This window comes from Oryx dammah, unplaced genomic scaffold (assembly GCF_014754425.2).
Source record: "Oryx dammah isolate SB20612 unplaced genomic scaffold, SCBI_Odam_1.1 HiC_scaffold_22, whole genome shotgun sequence".
NCBI classification, from domain to species: Eukaryota; Metazoa; Chordata; class Mammalia; order Artiodactyla; family Bovidae; genus Oryx; species Oryx dammah.
This window is the reverse complement of record NW_024070206.1, coordinates 3,909,004-3,930,915: the sequence shown is the minus strand read 5'-3', so window position 1 is coordinate 3,930,915 and position 21,912 is coordinate 3,909,004. Positions and strand designations below refer to the sequence as shown.

Genomic DNA, 21,912 nt, shown 5'->3' with positions numbered 1-21,912 from the left:
CTGGTTAAGTGCAAGATCATTTTTAAAGATGCGTCAGAATTCAGACAAAGGAATAACCCCTAGCGTCATACTCAGATACTTTTTCAGTCGCCTTATAAGGTAGGTTATTCATATACTCTTTCAATTCTTTATTGCTGCGTAATCATTTATTATTTTAAGTCTTTAACCCTCCTTTGAAAGAATTTTCAAAGAAAAAATAGACTGAAAGAAAAATAGTTTTCTTTCATGTAGACCATGTTTAAATGTGGTTGCTCTTTCTGGTTTAATGGCTTTGGCAGTGGAAGATACCAGTACTCATGGTATTTTTCCTAATAAAACTTGAACTGTATTAAAGCCACAAAAACCTCCTTATTTCTAAAGCGAATGGACAGCAGGTTTCAATGAATATACAGTCAGATTCCCATGAAATCTATGTTCAACAGAATTTGTATAGCTCCTGTAAATTAGTAGTAATTGGAGCCTGTAATAAGGATTAATGGTAATAATAAACATAGAATAAGATACAATCAGGAAAGGGGCTGGTGGAAGCTCGGGATGATGGTCATTCTGATAAGAAGGCAGACAGGATGGTAGTATTCTTTACGCATGCCTGGTTGGTTGGATCAGAATGGAATACAATACTGGGACAGAATATGGAACCAGTGGGATAGCAGGGTGGCAGTGATGTAATGAGACAGTAGAAGCGTAGGGAGAAAAAGAAACGTCTACCTATGTGAGCCACCATTTAAAAATTTATACGCTTTTAAAATCATGGTTTGTGGCTAAGCTGGAGCCCAGTTCTGATTACTGAGGGTCCATGGCTCTGTTGTTACACTGCACCGTCACAAATAGCAAGGGGAGTGTTGAAACAATCTTCCGGGCCTGTCAGACGGACTGCGTAAGATCTGACTCCAGTCTGCCTGGGCGTGCCTTCTGATTCAGTCATTTACAGCAGTGTGACCTTGAGTAAGTGTCTCAATCTTTCCGTGCTTGAGTTTCCTCATCTTAAAAATGAGGAGAATCATGGCTCTCACTTCACTGGACTCTTGAGAGAATCAAAACAGATAACGCAGGCAAAGAATTTAGAACAATGTGAGAGGTAGTATGCCCTCAGTAAATATAAGCTGTCATTATTACTGTTGTTATTTTTACCTTTTAACTTCTCTGGTTAATAGTTTAAGAATGAGTTTAAGCTAAGAAACAGAACTTTACTGCCTTTGTGGTTTCTTCCAAGCTCCATTAAATCTAGTCCTCGCCCTGAAGGCTTGACAGAATACTTTTTCTTGCAACATCTTTTGGGGATGAGCAATGGGCGGAGCAGCCAGTCTTGCCCTGCGTTCTGCTGGAGGAGAGGGCCCGGCATTCAGGCCCAGCGTTCTCGGTGATAAGTGCTCAGGCAGGTTGTTAGGGGTTGGGGTGTGTGATCCAGTGGCCTGGTGGGTGCTGCCTAGGAAACCCTTCAGAAGAACAGCCCCAGAGCTGGGGGGCGAAGACTCAGACGTGTTTTCCTGGGCAGATAAAGCAGTCGTTGGGGCCGAGAGCCCAGAGTGGAGGAGGGTACAGTGGTGAAGCCTCATGGGGCAAGATGCTGGCAAGGGTCCCGGAGGTGACGTGTTGTGGGATGTGCCCTGGCCATGGGCACTGAGGATATGGAGAGGACGCCAACCGCAGACACGCAGACTTTCCAGCTCAAGTGACGTGGGGCATGGGGAGGACGTTCTTGAGATGGGGAGCTCTGGGAGAGTGCCAGCCGGGAGCCAGGAAGAGAGCAAATGAGTCCAAGCTGGGACAGAACGTCGTTGCGGTACGGGGGGGCGAGGGGCAACGGCAGGAGAGGCAGACCAGGTGGGGGCTTCTGCAAGTTTCAGAAAATGTGAAAGCCCAGCTTCTAGGGGGTAAAACCTTACCGGTATCTCACAGGAAATAAGGAGGGAAGAGGCTCCATACTCCTAAACCTGTGGGATTGCCCAAGTAGGAGCCACTAGTTAAAAATTAGCTTACTACTGGGATTCCCCGTTGGTCCAGTGGTTAAGAACCCGACTTCCAGATGAAGGGGGCCCGGGTTCAACCCTTGGTCGAGGAACTAAGACCCCACAAGCTTTGGGGCTACTGAGTCCACTGTCTAGAGCCTGCGTGTCACAACGAAGATCCAACCCAGCCAAATAAATAAATACATATTGAAAAAAGAAATGATACTTTTTCTAAAAAATTAGCTTGTGGATGTGTGCACTCAGTCATGTCCAGCTCTTTGAGACCCCATGGACGGCAGCCCACCGAGCTCCTCTGTCCATCGACTTCCAGGCAAGAACACTGGAGCGGGTGCCATTTCCTCCTCCAGGGGATCTTCCCGACCCGGGGATCGAACCCGCATCTCCCGCGTCTCCTGCACTGGCTGGCAGGTTCTTTACCTCTGCACCACCTGGGAAGCCCCCACCCATTGATTTAAATTAAAAAAATTATTGATAATAATGTCTAACTGTAGCAGAAGGTTATATACGAAAAATAAAGGCACCCCTTCCAGTCTCACCTCCCACAGGACAGCTTTAGTAACAGCTTCTTATGAATTAATTCTTGCAGGGACTTTCCATGTATTTATATATTCTTTTCCCCACCCATGAATAGAACTATACTTAATACTGCATTATTTTGCACCTAGCTTTTTTAACTTAATGATTCGGCATCTTTCTCTAACTGCATGGAAGGACTCACCTCACTGATTTTAAGGTTGCCGGGATGGCGCCATGTGGGTGGACCATCCATCATGTATTTAGCTGCTCTCCATGAATGGAGATTCATGCTCATGAATGGAGCATGAAGGTGATTTCCAAGTTTTTTGCAGTCTTATTAGACAGTGACACGAAGTCTGTACATTTTTGTGCAACTGTCTGGGCACGTTTGCAGGGTAAATTCCTATGGGTGGAATCAATGGTTTGGTGCATTGAATGTACTGATGGACGTTTTCCAGTTGACCTTCCCACCCAGCCAGGTATGAGAAGGCTGCTTCTCACACCCCCATGGCACTGGCTAGTATCAGAGGTTTTTATCTTTGCAAACCCACTTTGACTTTGAATCTTCAAGTTTGGACAAACACTTGAAGGGCTTGTATATTTATATGACACGTCCCACATTTCAAACAGTTTTTTTTTTAACTTTTTATTTTGTACTGGGGTATGGCTGATCAACAATGCTGTGACGGTTTCCAGTGGACAGCAAAGGGACTCAGCCATGCATATCCATGTGTCCACTCTCCCCTAGACTCCCTCCCATCCAGGCTGCCACATAACAGTGAGCGGAGTTCCCTGTGCTCTCCAGTGGGTCCTTGTTGGTGATCCATTTTAAGATTTTTTTTTAATATTTATTTATTTGGCTGCATCGAGTCTTAACCCCACAGTAAGGTCCGCGGGCTTTGTTGTCCTGAGGCACGTGGAATCTTCCTGGACCAGGGATTGAGCCCACATCGCCTGCACTGCAAGGTGGATTCCTTTACCTCTGGGCCACCAGGGAAGTCCTGGTTATCCATTTTAAATATAGCCTTGTGTACCTGTCCTTCTCAAGCTCCCTGACTCTCCCTTCCCCTGACCCTTCCCCCCGGCAACCATAACTCCATTCTCCGACTTCAGTTTTCTTAGTGATCTCTTGATTCTCAGAAAATCTGAGGAGGCAGTCCTCCTCCTTCTCCTTAGAGAAAGCTAAGGAACCGTCAGCTCCCTTTTCTGCAGGAGAGGAAAGGGAGGAGTGACCCGATTTTCTCAGTGTGAAAAATTTAGACAAAACTAGAACTCATGTCTCTGTGTCCTTTCCCCTGTAACCCTTCAGGCGTGGCCTGCCAGCAGCCTCCGCTCCCCCCACCAGCCCGGCCACGAGCCTGCCCAAGGCGGGATGCCGCCTCTACCCGGGTCCCTCTGGAGGGTGTCTGACCCGGACTCCGGTTCAGAGGGAAGCTGGGGCCGATTGGTTCTCCCGGGGAGACGGAGGCAACAGATGGTGGGGGGAGGCCAGGGCAGGGGTGCGAGCCCAGGCTCGAGGGAGCGTCCGCACAGCAGTGCGGTCAGACCGCTGACAGGGTGGGACCCAGCACCCGGCCAGGGCTCTGCGGCTGCAGCCTGAGCTGGTCCAGGAAGGTGCATCCCGGCAGAGTCGGCGCCCTTGCCCTCAGACCCTGATCAGCAACCTCAGGCCTGCTCCCAGACACCCACCACCCTCCTGCCCTCCTAATGCTCTCTAGGAAGGAAGTCATCTCCGTGGGTCAGACCCGAGGCAGGGTGCTGACCCACACCTCTGCTGGGGCTGCTTCTCTAGCCACCCTGCCCTCCCCCATCTGTCACCCCCCACCCCAGGCCCTGAAGCCCCCTCCAAGATATTTAGAGATGCTTCTGGGCCATGGGCTCTCTGCCCTTGTACTGCCCTGGATTTTCACATATATTCTTTAAAAAAAGAGGGCTCTGCTGGGGGCCACCCAGAAGCCACACCCCCATTGCATGTGCCTTCCCTGTGGTCCATAAGCCACCCCACCCCCACCCCCAGAGATGGGCAGACCAGGCAGACAGGCTGCCAATATTCAATATTCAGGCCTCTGAAAGAAAAGTGCAAAATAGCTCAATAGTTTTCCATATTGGCTGTCTGTTGAAATGACAATATTGTGAACGTATTGACCAAATGAAGTATATTATTAAAACTAATTGTACTGTTGACTTTTAAAAATGCGGCCACTGGAATGTGCTAACTGAACAGCTGATGTGGCTGGAATTATTATATTCTATTGAACAGCCCCAGTCTAGACACTAGTGCCCCCTTCATCAGCTTGTAGCTGCCGCAGATCCTGCTTGGAAGGAGGTGGTGTGTGAGGGAAGGAAGGAGGAAATGAAGTGAGGCAGGAAGGGAGGATAAGAGGGGGTATGGAAAGCTATTTTCATCTAGCGAGGCCCCTGAAAGGAACAGGTAACAGCGTCAGATCTCAGTACATATGGCTGGACCATCTTGGGTAAGTGACTCAAACTTCTCTGAGCTCTAATATGCTCAGCAGTAAAATTGACATCATAGTTACGGGGCAGGTTTAGAACGTTCTTAGCAGAGTGGCTTACACATATGACTTGTTCCATGAAGAACAGTATTTTTGCATCAGTAGCACCTATGCCGCTTTGAACCAACGAATGAATGGAAGGTTTGAGGGGTGAGTGAGGAGGTGGCCCCTGCCCCAGGACAGTCCATTTTTGAGCATCCTATCCACCATCGCTATGTGACCCCCCACCCCAGGGGACCGAATGGAACCCCCATGAGAATCATTCGCTCCCCGGCTCTTTCCCGCCAGGCTGCAGCCTCTTCACCTGTACTCGGTGTGCCTGCTGGTTGGATTGTTCTCCCTTGTGCCCTGGGGGCCCGTCTGGGAGGTGCCCAAGCTTCACCTGGAGAACTGCCGGCGTGCCTGGTGGACGAACTTGCTGTTGCTAAATAACTTCCTGTCGGTCCAGGATGCGGTGAGTTCAGGTCTTCCGCGAGGGGGCGGAGGGGCGCCATCCCGCGCGCGTTCCCGGGCCAGCCCGAGTCTGATCCCCTTTCTTCTGGCGATGCTGTAGGAAGGTGGGCTGTGGGAGGGAGGCTCGCCTCGGGTGTGAGGTGGGGGTTGCTGCACCAGCCCTGGCGGGCTGGGCGCTGGGAAAGCAGAGAGGGAGCGGGGCGGGGGCCCGGGGGCGGGCCAGCTGGACACAGCTGCCCCCGCCCTATCCCTGTGCAGTCTGGGGCCACGCCACCCCAGCTGGAAGGACGCCTTCTTCACCTCCACCCAGAGAACCGAGATTGGGACGGAAGGAGTCACCACACCCTCCCCGTAATGAATTCTGCCCCATGTCCAGCCAGATCTCACAACGTCTGTGTATATGGGTCATGCTTCTTCGAAGCCTTAGCTTCCTCCTGATGAGCTTGGAGCAAATGGAAGTGAACTAGTTGTAATTAAACCGCGTCAATGATTTTGCACCTGCCTCGAAAGCACTGCAGAGGAGGAAATGGCACCCCACTCCAGCATTCTTGCCTAGAGAATCCGGTGGACAGAGGAGCCTGGTGGGCTGCTGTCCATAGCATCGCACAGAGTCAGACACGACTGAAGTGGCTTGGCATGCGTGCATGTGTTGGAGAAGGAAATGGCAACCCACTCCAGTGTTCTTGCCTGGAGAATCCCAGGGACGGCGGAGCCTGGTGGGCTGCCGTCTATGGGGTCGCACAGAGTCGGACATGACTGAAGCGACTTAGCAGCAGCAGGAAGCACTGCTGAAGGGAGAATCACTAAGTGTGACTGCATGACCGCCAACCAACCAGACGGCTGCCTTTGGTTCACAAGGGCCCAGCAGCTTCGACGGGGCTTCCATCACTGTCTAACTGCCTTCAGGCGGACCTCCATCACCCTCCATGACGGGGGGCCCTGGAGCAGAGGCCCGCCGACTTCCCGGGGGCAGACCGGCTTGGGTCACAGGTGGGGTGAGCAAAGCTGTCACTTCTGATTAGCCTGGTCTCCTCAGGAGCGACGGGGTGGGAGGGGAGACCGAGGCGCCTCTCGTCTCTGAAGCCCTGGGGAGACTTGCCCCCAGAAGTCGTCTCACCCTTAATTAGAGACACAGGGGCTGCCTCGCGCCCCACAGGCACAGACAGCCTGGGACGAGGTGACTCCGGCCAGCTGCTCTCACGTCGGTCACGCGTGGGAACTCCGGGGTTTCCCGCAAACGCTCGTCTGCAGCCAGACCTCTGTTCTCAATGAGCATGGTCTGTCAAGTCAAAAATAGAATAAAATAAATGAACACATTCTCTCCAGAGTTGGAGGGAGGGCAAGGAAGAGACAACAACACAGCCCTCCGACCCCAACCGCGCTGTGAGGGTAATTACTCCTCACATCCGTGACTCGGTGGTGGAATTCAGTTCCCACCGCTGTCCTGGGAGATTAGCTGTGATTGCCCTGGGAGATTAGCTATGACTGTTGTCTTAAACAAGAGAGAAAGCGTGTCTGAATTTCCAGGGTGTAAAATGGCAATAATAATACCTACTCCCCTGGGATTGTTAGGAGGGTGAGTTGAGATGCTGCTGCTGCCGCCGCTAAGTCGCTTCAGTCGTGTCCGACTCTGTGGGACCCCATAGACGGCAGCCCACCAGGCTCCCCCGTCCCTGGGATTCTCCAGGCAAGAACACTGGAGTGGGTTGCCATTTCCTTCTCCAACGCATGCATGCATGCTAAGTCGCTTCAGTCATGTCTGACTCTGCGACCCTATGGACAGCAGCCCACCAGGCTCCTCTGTCCACAGGATTCTCTAGGCAAGAACACTGGAGTGGGGTGCCATTTCCTTCTCCAGAGTTGAGATGAGGTATGTGAAATATCTTTAACTCAAGTCGTTTCTCTTCCCGTGGAAATCACCTCACCTGCCCCGAGTTCCTCCTTCTGGTCCCGGGAGATGAGCCACTGGTTAATTGGAGGAGAGGGGTGACCTTTGCTGGTCTCTTTCCAGTGCAACGGCTGGACGTGGTATCTTGCCAATGACTTTCAATTCCATCTCACCACCCCGGTGATCGTCTTCATCCACGGAAAGTGAGTCTAATTGAAACAAGTGTTTCTCCTCACCTGGCCTCTTTCTTAAAACTCTTAGAGAGCTCCCAGTTCTGGGCAAAGCAGCTCTTACAATTTAGAATTGAGAAACCCACTTTTCAGAAGCGTGTGGACCCTGACTCCACCACTGTTTACTTCTTCCGCGTTCTCCTCTAGTCTTTGTGGTTTTTTTCCACTTCACTGTTCTTATAAACATTTCCGCATAAGTGTGTGGCCTGCTGGCTGGTCAGGTTTAGGGTTTATATGCCATATTTTGTGGTGGGCGCTTAGATTGTTTCCAGTGTTTCCTGATTATAAATGGCTCCTCAGCACATGTCTTTGAACACGCCCCTTTCTCCTCTTCTGTATTTATTTCCTTGGGAACCTGTTTCCTGGTGGAATTATTAGGTCAAAGGCTAAGAACAATTTTGTAGTGCTTGTTACATATCGTGAAATGACTCTTCAGAAAGAATGAGATAATTTATAGTGCCCCAAGTAAGACATCAGTGTGCCTGCTTCTCCACCTTGGGTGTTTATCAGCTTAATTTTGTTAGTTTAGGAAAAGCTCTAAGGCCTCAATAATTCACAAGAAACCTTAAAAGTTGTGGATTATTCACGCCATATTTTAAAAGATTTAGTATTCTTTTTTGTTCAAATACATGTTCAATTTAAGAAACACTGGAAAACATTACGCTAAAGAAGGGGAAAAAAACCCAATCACCTTAGGCCTGTTTCCTCACTTACGGAGAATGATTTCATTGTCGGTATTTATTCTTCGCTTCTTTTATTCTTCACAGTCTTTTATACATGAAAGAATTCTGCATATATACTTTAGACATTTGTTTTAATAGTTAATGATGTAATCATTTTCCTATATTATTTTATTTTTCAAGTGAATGTACTTTAAAAAAAAATTATTTTTGTTTAGTTTTGGCTGTTCTGGGTCTTTGTTGTTTCCTGGGCTTCCTCTAGTTGCAGAGCTCAGGCTTCCCATTTTGGTGGCTCCTCTTGTCTCAGAGCAAGGCTCTAGGCACAAACATCAGTCGTTGTGCACACAGGCCAAGCAGTTGCGGCTGGCAGACGTGGCTGTCCCGAGGCATGTGGGATCTTCTCAGACCAAGGATCGAACCCGTGCCCCTGCATTGGTAGGTGGATTCTTAACCACTGGATCACCAGGGAAGTCCCTTAAGTAAACAGACTTTCAATGTCTGTATAATATTTCATATTTGTGAATGAACTCTAGTTTACCTATAGCTTCCTCTAGTGTTAAATAGATTATTTCCAATTTTGTGCTTTTATCAGTAACAGTCTCAGAAACATCTTTGTAGTTACCATTTGTCTCCAACTCTGATATTTCTAGAATGCAGGTTCTTAAGAAGAGTTTCAGAGTCAAAGGGCATGAGTGTCTTTGGAGATCTTGAAGTATAATGACAGATAGCTTGCCTTAAAGGTTGTAGCAGTATTCAAGTCCTCTGGTCATCTAACTATACCATTGCCAATATGGACTCTTAACAAGATCTATATCTTGCTTTTTAAAAATTATTATTTGAAGATATATAAGAAAACATTCATTTTTCACATCTAATTTGTAAGTCTTTGATTACTGGGCATGGAGCTGAATTCCAAATATGTGTTGACTAGCTCTGTTTTGTGGTTACCTGTTAATGCTCTTTGCAAGGGGACATTTAAATCACAGGCTGACCTGTGATGTTGCCCACTCCAGTGCTATGCAAACAGTCAAGCATCTTAGGCAAGGAAAATGCATACTAATTTTAATTTAATCTAAGAATTGAACAATTTTTTTAAAGGCAGATCTGTTTTTTTACATGCACATCTGAAGCACATTAAGTTTTCTAATTGCAAATGTAAGAGATTTTGGCTGACTACTTTTTTTTAAATTTTATTTTTACTTTATTTTACTTTACAATACTGTATTGGTTTTGCCATACATTGACATGAATCCACCACAGGTATATACGAGCTCCCAATCCTGAATCCCTCTCCCACCTCCCACCCCATATCATCTCTCTGGATCATCCCCATGCACCAGCCCCAAGCATCCTGTATCCTGTATCGAACATAGACTGGTGATTCGTTTCTTACAAGATAGTATACATGTTTCAATGCCGTTCTCCCAAATCATCCCACCCTCTCCCTCAGAGTCCTAAAGTCCGTTCTATACATCTGTGTCTGTTTTGCTGTCTCGTATACAGGGTGGCTGACTACTTTTAAAAATATGTCCCACCCTTCCACTAGGCGCAGAGGTGGATTGCTGGTATAGAGTTTGAGTCAGAAGATGTGGGTTCAAAGCTGGGGGACTCAGCGTAAGTCGCTGGACTCTCGTCATTTTTCACATCTGTGAGATGGAGATGACGCACTTCACCTCAGGGTTGGAGGAGACGGTGAGATCGTACCCATGGGAACCAGCACACGCCCTCTGTGATGGGCTGTGGCTGCGGCAGGGGCTGCTGCAGGCGCCTGGAGGGCAGGTGCGCGGCTCGGCCAACCCTGGAGCCTTGGCCAAGGAGGACGGGCAAGCCTCTACCGGCTCCCTCGGAGGCACCCTGGCAGCAGGATGCCCTGACTGCTGGCATTTAGGGTGTTTAGTGAAGGAAGCGCTGGTTTCTTCCAAGGCCTCTCTCCTTGGCTTGTAGACGGCCATGCCTCCTCACGTGGTCTTCCCTCTGGGTTCTCTGTGTCCTAATCTCTTCTTATAAAGACATGAGTCCTACTGGATTAAGATGCGCCCCAATGACTGACCTCATTTCACCTTAATTATCTCTCTAATGACTCCATCTCCAAACGGAGCCACACTCTGAGGTCATGGAGGTTAGACTTTGCAGGGCTGGGGGACACGATCCAGCCCACAGCAGTCTGTCCTAGGAAGCTTTTAGTAGTTTTTGCAGCTGTGATGGCCAGCGGAGATGTGTCTGACTCCCGAGTAGAGGTGGCACGGCTTGGGCTCCAGTTCCCCAGGGAGTGAGACAATATTTACTTGAGTGCACGGGGCTTTTTATTGGATGGCCTGACCGGATGGTTTGCCAGCCACCCACCCACCGAGGACGATGAGTTCTCAGTACCTCTGCACTCTAGGCCTGCTGGGAACCTGCTTGAGTGTCCCTGTGACCGAGACAGCCTGGCCCCAGGGTCAGCATCTTTCTGAGGGGCCATCATGGGAAGAGGGTCTCAGTTCCTCATCTGGAAACCGGCGCTGCCCAAGCCTGCGACTGTGCTACTGCGTTTAGCCTCTAAATGGAAGGGGTATAAAAGGTAGGGCGTTTTCCCCTCCGAGAAAACACTCGTGTAGAAATCTAGTAATTCAGGGAGGATGGAACTGGAGGGTCTGCAAAAGGCATGATGAATTGGGACTTCCTGGTGGCCAGTGGTTAAGAACCTGCTCGTTCACTGCAGGTAGTGTGGGTTCGATCGCCGGTCAGGGAACTAAGATCCTGCATGCTTCCTGGGGGTGGCGGTGGTGGTTGTTTAGTCACTAAGTCGTGTCTTTTGGCGACCCCATAGACTGTAGCCCCACCAGGCTCCTCTGTCCATGGGATTTCCCAGGCAAGGATACTGGTGTGGGCTGCCATTTCCTTCTCCAGGGGATCTTCCCGACTCAGAGATCGAGCTCACATCTCCTGTATTGGCAGACGGGTTCTTTACCACCGAGCCATGGTTCAGCAAAGAAAATGAGACATGGTAAATATATAGCATGGTTACCGTACCTGCCCTGCCCACACTCATTCATGGCAGGCATTACTAGTCAATTACTGCACCACTGAGTAAGACGCCTCTTCCACTCCTGAGCACAAACTGAACTAGAATTGGCATTCTAGGTGACGGTTTACTCCCTAAATCACTATGGTGTGAAGCGAATGGCATCTCATCTCTTCCTCACGAAGAACCATGGCAACTTCAGCACTGGACTAGGATCGCCAAAGGCAGGGTTGTGCCTGGTTGGTCTGGCGTCCGTGTTGGGGATTTCTTCCACTGCAGACCCTCCTGGTCCTAACCCTCCTGATTCCCAGCAGATATAACCAGATACTGTCTCACTCTGAGCCTCTGTCCCTATACCTCATTTCCTGCCTTAGAACCGAACCCTCTCAGCCTATACATACAGAGTCCCAAATTTTGGAGGAATTAATTTTGTGGGGCCACCTTTGACCCAAGGGGGCTAGAAGATGGTAGGAAAATGCTTCTTTCTTTCACCCCCTTAGGACAGTTTTGCGGTGCATTTCAGAAGGCTCCACAGAACATTCTGGAAGAACTGAGCACTGACCACCGTGATAGTGCCTTGCATTGGCCTTCCTTGTTCCCCACCCCTGCCCTCATTCTTACCTCCACATGAACCACCTGAGCCCTGACACCTGTCAGATTTGCATTTGGATTGGGGGGAGGATCCCCGGGTCCCCCTGTTACTCTGTCCCCCTCTGCTGTGTCTCACCTGTGCCTGCCAGTCATCTCTCTCCTGAATCAATCACCACTTCTGAGTTGTTATTATTATTATTACTTTTTATTTTTCTTTTCGTCACACCTAGCGGCATGTGGGCTCTTAGTTCCCCTACCAGGGACGGAACCCGTGCCCACTGCAGTGGAAGTAAGGCGTCTTAACCAGTGGACCCCCAGGAAGTCCCTACACTTCAGTCCCTTTAGTGCTTCCTGGGTGGCAAGGGACTTTCCCAAGCACGGTCTCGTCACGGTAAATTTCAGCAGGAAGATGCAGCTATTCTAAGGCAAGGATTTCACTGCCCAGGATTGGGCGGCTAATAAGTGCTCAAGATTGAAGTCTAACTCAAGCTTTTCAACTCCAGCCCAGCTCTGGACACACTTGGCCCCACGCCAGCCTTTCTCAAAGGCAGGCTGGCAGGAAGCACCTCTGGTTGCCAAGTCTGCCAGCCTTCGGTAGCCCCAGAGTGAGAAGGAAAGTGAACGTGCTCTCTTCTTTGCAGAAGTCAGCGTGCCCTCGTCCTGCTCGGGGCCACGCTGCTCCTGGCATCTTGTACCGCCTCTGCTCTGCTCACACTGGCTCACAACCTTCCGGTGGCAGCTCCGTCAGAAGCCAGGTAACTGCTGCGCTTCCCAGCCCAGCTCTGTCCCTCGCCTCCCCTCAGGATGGCCAGGACCTCCCAGGCAGGGCTGCTGAGCAGATGCCAGGCTCTTAGCCCTGTGCACGTTGGCTCCTGTGGAAATGTGGGCGGGAACTGTTCGGCCTGGATGGGAAAGTTCATTGTGTGTTTGTTTCCAAACCTCTGACTCTTTCAGCTGGCGCTGGGGATCTGGTCTGAACACAGGGAGCTCACTCTTGCCCACTAAAATGCTTCTGGGAGGGAAGGGGTGCCCCCACGTGGCTGTATGGCGTTTCTCCTCCAGTGGCGAACTGCTGCTTGGAAGCTCTATTGTGGGATGGAGAGACAGAAATTTAACGAAGTTGGGGTTGCCCCTTCAAGGTCACATGCCTAGTGAGTGTCACAGGTGTGAGCTGAACCTAGGACCTTACCCACTGCGCTAGTTTGCCTTTCCAACAGGGTATGTGTAGCAGTTCTTTCTTGGTACCACCTGAGTCTTCTGCAGGAAAAACCGGTGAGATTTCCTGCTCATCTGTTCTCCGTGCAGCAGTCAGGCTGATGCAGGTGGAAACCGGATGCTGTCAGTCATCTGCTCAATCCTTCCATTGTTCTCAGGGCAGAATCCCTGTCTGGCGTCGTCTGTCTCTCCCCCACCCGCTGACTCTGGACCAGTCTTAGCAGCCTCCTTCCCTCCACACACCCAACAGGCTCCCTCCTCAGGGCCCTCGAACTTGCTGTTCCCTCACACGAGAACGCTGTTCCTCTAGAATCCAGATCTGGGTGAGGCGAGCTCCTCCACTCCCTACAGGGGTCTGTACATATCTGAGAGCAGCCTTCACGGACCTCCCAGGGTGAACTAGCCCAGAGCCGTTCGTGGCACAGAAGTGCTCAAGGGACTGACTTCCCTGGCAGTCCAGAGGGTGGGACTCCATGCTTCCACTGCAGGGGGCAAGGGTTTGATCCCTGGTTGGGGAACTCAGATCCCACGTGCCGCACAGGATGGCCAAAAAGAAAAGAAAAAGTGCCCCAAATGCACTGCGAGTAGAACAGATGAGTGGCTGAGTGACCGAGCACACCCCAGAGAGGCGCTGTGCCCTTCCCGTCTTTGGCTTCTGTGCACACAGCCGGGGGGCCGAGAAGGAGGCTGCCTCCTGCTTTGCCTGTGGTTCTCAACCCCAGACGCAAATGAGAGTCACCTGTGGGTTGGGGGCGGTGGGATGGGGCTGGGGATTGACATCTCACCGATGCTTCCAGCAAGCACCACCCTGGGCCAACTGAACGTGAGTCTCCAGGGCTGGGGCCCAAGCCACCCAGTTTTGTGAGAGCGTCCACGAAGAGGTTCACGTCTTTCAGGAGTGGTCCACTTCTGGGAACCATGCTTTTAGAGCTATCCTGACATGCCAGCCACTGGAAACAGCTATTTTAAAAGAAGGCAGTCATCACATCTCCTTGGGTCCCAGGTTGGAGGGCCCCAAGGGAGTTTGGAATTTTAGAAACCAGTGTGGCCCAAGGCAGGATTATGAGGGTGCCGTCTGCAGACCATCGTTGAAGACATGAACTCCTGTACTCCCAGTGTCTTTGGCTTTGCTGATTGCCCCAGTGAACGTCTGAGAGATTCCTTTATCCATGTCCAGATCAGATGTAACCTTTGGGCTCGTGTCCTTGTGTTTTTCAGTGAAGAGGCAGCCAGACTGTATTTCCTGGAGTACTACACGAAGCCCTACTGTCGATACGGGCCGTTTCTCGTGGGCCTCTTACTGAGCGTTTTCATGCACCCAAACCACCAGGCAAACGTTCTCAGAACCAAGGTACCTGGCTTCCCCATGCCGTGCTGTAGGAACCAGGTCCACTTGGGGTCAGACTGCCCTTGGCCAGGCTCTTCCAAAGCCCTGGGCAGGAGGCAGACTTTCGGGTACTTGACCGTGCTGTGGTGTGTCAGCAACGGCTCTTGATGCCAGAGAATAAGAGGAACCTTGTCTTCTTCCCTGATTCTCTGTTTCCCTCACTGAGCTCCCCTTCGAAAGCCCCAGATCCAGCACCCAGCCGGGTCCCGCCCGTTGGAGCCTTGGTACAGACCTAGAGAAACCTCTGATGTGGGAGAACATACCTGGTGAGATGGCAAGGGCAAGCCACTCTTCTGGAAGGTCATGGTGATATAGGCTGGATTTTCTTTAATAGCAAAAGCTCTTTGGCTTCTAGAAATAAGATTCTTGGTCAGATTTGATGGTTCCGTCTGGGAATCAGGTTGTGCGGTATTTAGAAAGCTGTCACTTTACCTTCCAGATGGGGTTACTTCCCTGTGGGTAATCAGATTCACCATCCAAGGTCATAGGTCAAGCCAGAAACCTGGGTTCATCTTGGATGCCTCCTGCCTGTCTCCCTCCCTCCCCGTCCGGTCACCCACCCCGGGGCTCTTTCTCCTACTGTCCTCTGTGGCCTTTGCCCTTCACCTTGTTCAAGCCCGTCTCATCTCTTAGCTGGACTTCACTAGTTTTCTTGCCTCTAGTCTGATCTCAAATCCACCCTCAGGGCAACCTATCTAAAGCACTACCTTAGCCTCAGTTCAGTTCAGCCACTCAGTCGTGTCTGACTCTGCGACTCCATGGACCGCAACACGCCAGGCCTCCCTGTCCATCACCAATTCCCAGAGTCCACCCAAACTCATGTCCATCGAGTCAGTGATGCCATCCAACCATCTCATCCTCTGTCGTCCCCTTCTCCTCCTGCCTTCAGCCTTTCCCAGCATCAAGGTCTTTTCACATGAGTCAGTTCTTCACATCAGGTGGCCAAAGTATTGGAGTTTCAGCTTCAACATCAGTCCTTCCAATGAATATTCAGGACTGATTTCCTTTAGGATGAACTGGCTGGATCTCCTTGCAGTCCAAGGGACTCTCAAGAGTCTTCTCGAATACCACAGTTCAAAAGCATCAATTCTTCGGCACTCAGCTTTCTTTATAATCCAACTCTCACATCCATACATGACTACTGGAAAACCCATAGCTCTGACTAGATGGACATTTGTTGGCAAGTAATGTCTCTGCTTTTTAATATGCTATCTAGGTTGGTCATGACTTTTCTTCCAAGGAGTAAATAAGTAATTGCATGGCTGCAATCACCATCTGCAGTGATTTTGGAGCCCCCCCAAAATAAAGTCTGACACTGTTTCCACTGTTTCCCTATCTATTTGCCATGAAGTGATGGGACCGGATGCCATCATCTTAGTTTTCTGAATGTTGAGCTTTAAGCCAAATTTTTCACTCTCCCCTCACTTTCATCAAGAGGCTCTTTAGTTCTTCTTCACTTTCTTCATAAGGGTGGTGTCATCTGCATATCTGAAGTTCTTGATATTTCTTCCAGCAATCTTGATTCCAGCTTGTGGAATCAAGATTCCAGCCCAGCGTTTCTCATGATGGACTCTGCAGAGAAGTTAAATAAGCAGGGTGACAATATACAGCCTTGACGTACTCCTTTTCCTATTTGGAACCAGTCTGTTGTTCCATGTCCAGTTCTAACTGTTGCTTCCTGGCCTGCATACAGATTTCTCAAGAGGCAGGTCAGGTGGTCTGGTATTCTCATCTCTTTCAGAATTTTCCACAGTTTATGGTGATCCACACAGTCAAAGGCGTTGGCATAGTCAATAAAGCAGAAGTAGATGTTTTTCTGGAACTCTCTTGCTTTTCCGATGATCCAGCGGATGTTCGCAATTTGATCTTTGGTTCCTCTGCCTTTTCTAAACCCAGCTTGAACATCTGGAAGTTCACAATTCACGTATTGCTGAAGCCTGGCTTGGAGAATTTTGAGCATTACTTTACTAGCGTGTGAGATGTGTGCAATTGTGCAGTAGTTTGAGCATTCTTTGGCACTGCCTCATGCAAAACCTATTCTTATGACTTTTGTTGATCCACAAGACCTTGAGGGCAGAACATGTTCCTACGCACCTCTGAATTTCTAGCATCTGGTTCTGCAATCACTCATTAAATGAATGAAGGATAATTTGCTTCTCAGTGAAAGAAGGGTCAAGAATTTCCTTGGACTATTAGGGGGCCGTGCTGACCCCAGATTCTCTCTGCTAGGCCCTCCTTTGGTTTGTCGAAGTCCTGTGGATGCCTCATCTAAATGTTCTAGAGATGAGGCCCTGGGCCTTGGAAAGCCGTGTGTTGCTCATAGCAGGAACAGGAGCTAGGGCGTCATGGGAAGCAGTGGATCCACAGGGGCCACGTGACTTTTCCTATAGGCTGGAGTTATGATGCTCCCTTGAAAATGCACGATCAGGTTGTACATTCTAACAGAAGGCCATTCAGAGGTGCTTTGGGACTTCTCTGTGGTCCGGTGGTTAAGAATCCGCCTTGCAGTGCAGGGGACATGGGTTTGATCCCTGGTGCGGGAAGATGCCACGTGTCTCAGAGCAGCTAAGCCCGGGCACCAGGACTCCCGAAGCCGGTGTGCCTTGAGCATGGACTCCACAGGAGAGGTCCCCACAAGGAGAAGGCCCCACACAGGAGCAGCTCCTGCTCAACGCAACCAGGGAAAGCCCTCGTGCTTCCTCCGAACGCACGTCTGCATCCTCCCATTCCCTCCGCCATGCTGTGTCCCCAGGGATGGGCGCAGCCCAGGTGTGGGCTGTGTGAGGGGTGCTCTCACATTTATGGGGGCAGAACCAATCCAGGAGCCCTATTTGGTTGAGGAACAGAGTGGGAGGTTTGGAGTGGTGGGGGGGGGCGCGACTAGAGCATTACCTTTTCTCTTTTCTTTTAACTGTAAAAACGATTCACTATAAGTTGCAACAGTAGTAGTGACCTTCTGAATCCTCGACCCTCGTTTCTCTGCCAGGACGATCCCAGCCGAGATACTGATGCTAACACAATCCCTCGGCCGCAGGCCCACCTGTTTCACACGCACACGCCAGTGCGGTTTTGTGCAGTTTTATCAAGTCTGTAGGATTGTGTAACCACCACCACCATCAAGGTGCAGAGCTCCCCCGCCACCACATAGGTCACCCTCGTGTACGGGGCCACACACCCCACTGGCCCCACCCCGCCCCCACCCTCACCCTTCGTGGCCACTAAGCTCAACTGTCTGTTCCAGTCCAGTCTGGGCCCTGATCGAGGTTCACCAGTAGAGCCTGAAAGTGACTGATGACACACAGGATGTCAGGGTAACGGGGGTGACACGCAGCGTGGCCAGGGTGGGCTATGAGCCGGGCCTCTCCTCTCCCCCAGGGGCAGGCTCTGCTGGGCTGGGGGTGCGCCCTGTTGACCCTCCTGCTAGTGGTCACCCTGGCCTACATGGTGGATGACGTCTCCCCTACCTCGTCCGGCGCCGCTGCGGTCTACCAAGGCCTCCACCGGACCCTGTGGGCGGCGGCCGTGGGCTGGGTCCTGTTCGCGTGTCAGGAAGGCTACGGAGGTAGGTGCGGCGTGGGGCTTGTGCGGGGCGCACACGCTGGTCTGTTAAGGGCGATGATGTGAGAACATGTACCCGGACGAGTGCTGACCAATGAGTGACTGACAGGGACTCAAAAACACCCTTTGTCTACATATCTGGGGAAACCCACCCGTTTATTCTGGAGAGGGAGGTGGCAACCCGTTCCAGTGTCCTTGCCTGGAAAATCCCATGGACGATTTTCCGCCCCTCAAATCCCAGGAGGAGCCTGGTGGGCTGTAGCCCATGGGGTTGCAAAGAGTCAGACATGACTGAGTGACTAACACTTACCCATATATTCTGTTTTAGATGTTTATACTGGTTTATATATTACATGCAGGTTCTAAAAGAAAAATCGGCAGCCTCTCCAATGAAGCTAGCTTAGAAATTAAAATAGGGACTTCCTGGTGGTCCTGTGGCTAAGACTCCACGTTCCTAGTGTGGGGAGCCTGGGTTCCCCCTGGTTGGGGAACTAGATCCCACGTGCTGAAACTGTGAGCTCATATGCCACAACCAAAAGATCCTGAGTGCTGCAAGTAAGACTTAGTGCAGAAAATCAAATAAATAAGTTTTATTTTTTAAAAAGAAAATGCTTTGTTTAAAGAAAAAAGAAGAAAGAAATCGGAAGTGAGCAGGTAAGGTAATGTCACGAGGAAGAAAATCCCAGTGCTGGGACGAGAGTACCGGCTACCCCCACCCTCATCTCTTCCTCTGATCATGTGAACTAAAGAGTTACCAGCACCCCCTCAGCTCTTTGATAACGGGGACACTCTTTCTGTTGAGCCAGGCTTTCAGAGTGGAACAGAAAGAGAGCTTAAATGGAAAGAAAGGATCTTCTCTAGATTAGAAATGTCTCTTCAAATCACCTGACTTTTTCCTCCTTTCCTCTCTGTTGGGCACAAGGTACTTGCTAGTGTGCCACTGTTAGTCACTCGGTCATGTCCGACTCTGTGACCCCGTGGACTGCAGCCCGCCAGGCTCCTCTGTCCATGGAATTCTCCAGGCCAGAAGACTGGAGTGGGTTGCTGTTCCTTTCCCCAGGGGATCTTCCCGACCCTGGGATCAAACCTGGGTCTCTGGTATTGCAGGCAGACTCTTTACTGTCTGAGCGACCAGAGAAGCCCACGAGGCTTGAGGTGTCAGCAAGTGACCAAGAAAGGCTGGCAGGGATCTCCCAGCCGAGGTTCTGAGCTCCTCAGCTGCCTGGAAACCCTGAGATGGTGGAATTAGAGCCACGTGGAGATAGCGCACATTCGGGCCCCCTGGGAAATAATCAGGATGCGTTTAAAATTTGGCCTGTGAACCCAAACCTATTAGCCTCAGCAAAGGTGCTTGGAACAACCTGATGAAGTGAACATGAGTCCTGCTTACTGAATGCAAGCTCGTGTCAGGCTCCATGGAGACCTTCACCCGTGGCCCCGGGCGGCACTGGCCACACGGTTACAGGTAGGGCTATAATCAGCCCTGTTTCTCAGCGCGGAAAGTGGAGCCTAGAGATGAAGCTGGCCGTGAAGGCCACACAGCTAGAAAGCGAGTCTGGGCCCCAGGACGCAGCCTGAAGCCCCCTCTTCATTTCTGCGCGCCAGGCCCTCTCCTCCCTCAAGGTGTTTGATTGCTCAGATTGTTCCTACACTTTCATGCATGCAGAATGCTGAGAGATCTGTCCTTTAATATTTCAGTGTTAGAAGCTTTCCCTTCTGTGGAGAACGATGTTACAGGGGAATCAGGCTGTGTTCTGACTGATGTATTTGCATTTACGGGTTTGGATCGCGTGACCTTCATTGATGACAATGACCTTTCGACAATGAACTGTTGACAGAGACTCAGAACATAAACAGCTACTCCCCCTGGCCTGGCCCAGCCCAGGTCTGATGTGCTGGGAAACATCCCAGGATTCCTGTCTAATGTGACAGCCCTGTGGGTCAAGAAGAATTGGCTAGATCTCTCAGGTGGCTTGCTGGTAAAGAAGAATCCACCTGCCGATGCAGAGGACGTAAAAGACGCAGGTTCAGTCCTTGGGTCAGGAAAATCCCTGGGAGAAGGAAATTCATTCCAGTGCTCTTGCCTGGGTAATCCCATGGACGGAGGAGCCTGGCGGGGTACAGTGCAAGGGGTTGCTAAGAGCTGGGAACGACTTAGCGACTAAATAACAAGTGTTTTGTCCTGTGTGTATATATATAAACTACATCTTTGTATCCATTCATCTATTTTTGTTTGTTTGCTTGTGAGAACTTAGTTCCCTGCCCAGGGATCAAACCTACACCTTCGGCACAGAGTCCGAACCACTGGGACCACCAGGGAATTCCCTCCATTTATCTGTTGATAGGCACTCATGTTACTTTCATATCTTGACATGGATTTTTTTTTTAACTGACTTAATTCTACAACTATTTTGTTTGTTTCACAGGAATAACTTGGTTCATCATTTGGGATTCACATGGGGGCAAATGTACCTTTGACTATGATTTCTATTTATTCACTTGATTGCATAAAATACTTAATTGAAAGCTCGCTCTATGCCAAGCACTGCTCCAGATGCTGAGGATATCACAATAAATAAGAAAAACCCCTCTCTGGAGGAGATTGCTACGGGATAGGGAAAGCGAGAGGCCAGGAGACTCTAGCAGCCTGAATAATGGTCTCCCTCATTAAGTCCGAATTCCTTGGCAACTTGCAGCTGTGGTCAAGGATCTTGAGAAGGGGAGATTATTTAGGATTATTTGGGTGGGTCCCGAAAGCAATCACACGATTCCCTATAGAAGGAGCAGAGGGAGGTTTCACACACACACAGAGGAGCTGGTGACATGAAGCTTTGCTAGAGAGTTGAGAATGCTGGTGTTGATTGGAGTGCCGTGACCAGAAGCCACGGAATGTCCAGGCACCAGGGCTGGAAGAGACGAGGCATGGATTCTCCCGCAGAGCCTCCGAGGGAATGTGAGCCTATCGACACCCTGATCTTGGCCCCTGATGATTTGGGGCCTCTGGTCCCCAGAATGATGGGAGAACCTGTTGTTTTAAGCCACCATGTGTGTGTAGGTTGTTACAGCAGCCATAGGAAATGAACCCAGAGCCACATGAAGTAAATATATTTGTAATTTATTTCAGATGCAGATAAATATGGTAAGTAAACACAAGCCAGGGGAATTCCCTGGCCACCCAGTGGTTAGGACTCCATGCTTTCATTGCCAAAGATACGGGTTTAATCCCTGATCAGGGAACTAAGATCCTGCAAGCCTTGCATCAAGACCAAAAATTAAAAAAACAAAAAAAAAAATCAGGGGTGGGAGGGTAACTGGATTAGGGGTGCGTTTGCAAATACGTGGCACCAAAGCACTCCAGGCAGATGGAATCCTAAAGCAGAGTTCTCCAGTCTGGAACATGCTGAGTGGGTGAGGAGAGCAGCAAGAAAACCAGTGAGTCAGGGGCCAAGGATCCAGGCAGGAGAGAGACAGGAGTGAGGACAGAGAAGCAGGCAGGGCTCAGGTCATGCTGGACCATCAAGGCCTCGGGAAGAACTTGGGTTTTATTCTAAATGCCACGTGACATGATCTGGTTTGTGATTTTAACAGATTCGTCTAGATGTTTTCTTTTCTGGTGTGTGTGTGTCTGTGTGTGTGTGTGTCTGTGTGTGTGTATCTGTGTGTGTCTGTGTGTGTGTGTGTGTGTCTGTGTGTATGTGGCTTGAAACAACAGAAACTGATTTTCTGGTTTTGGAGATGGCTCAGCAGCCTGCCATGCATGAGACGCAGGAGACCCGGGTTCTACCCTGGGTCGAGAAGACGCCTTGGAGGAGGGCATGACAGCCCGCTCCAGTGTTCTTGCCTGGAGAATCCCAGGGACCGGGGAGCCTGGTGGGCTGCCGTCTATGGGGTCGCACGACTGAAGTGA

The 21,912-nt window shown here is 50.3% G+C and overlaps 1 protein-coding gene across 1 annotated transcript in view; it reads left to right on the top strand.

The window, feature by feature from the left end:
- LOC120880807 (O-acyltransferase like protein-like) overlaps positions 1-21,912 on the top strand; it is a 28,623-nt gene that overhangs the window by 4,325 nt on the left and 2,386 nt on the right. Inside the window, exons 3-8 of the mRNA XM_040264214.1 lie at positions 922-1,078; positions 5,288-5,453; positions 7,464-7,543; positions 12,487-12,600; positions 14,279-14,411; positions 17,823-18,009. Of these exons, the coding sequence (XP_040120148.1) occupies positions 922-1,078; positions 5,288-5,453; positions 7,464-7,543; positions 12,487-12,600; positions 14,279-14,411; positions 17,823-18,009 (837 nt within the window). The remainder of the gene's footprint in view (positions 1-921; positions 1,079-5,287; positions 5,454-7,463; positions 7,544-12,486; positions 12,601-14,278; positions 14,412-17,822; positions 18,010-21,912) is intronic.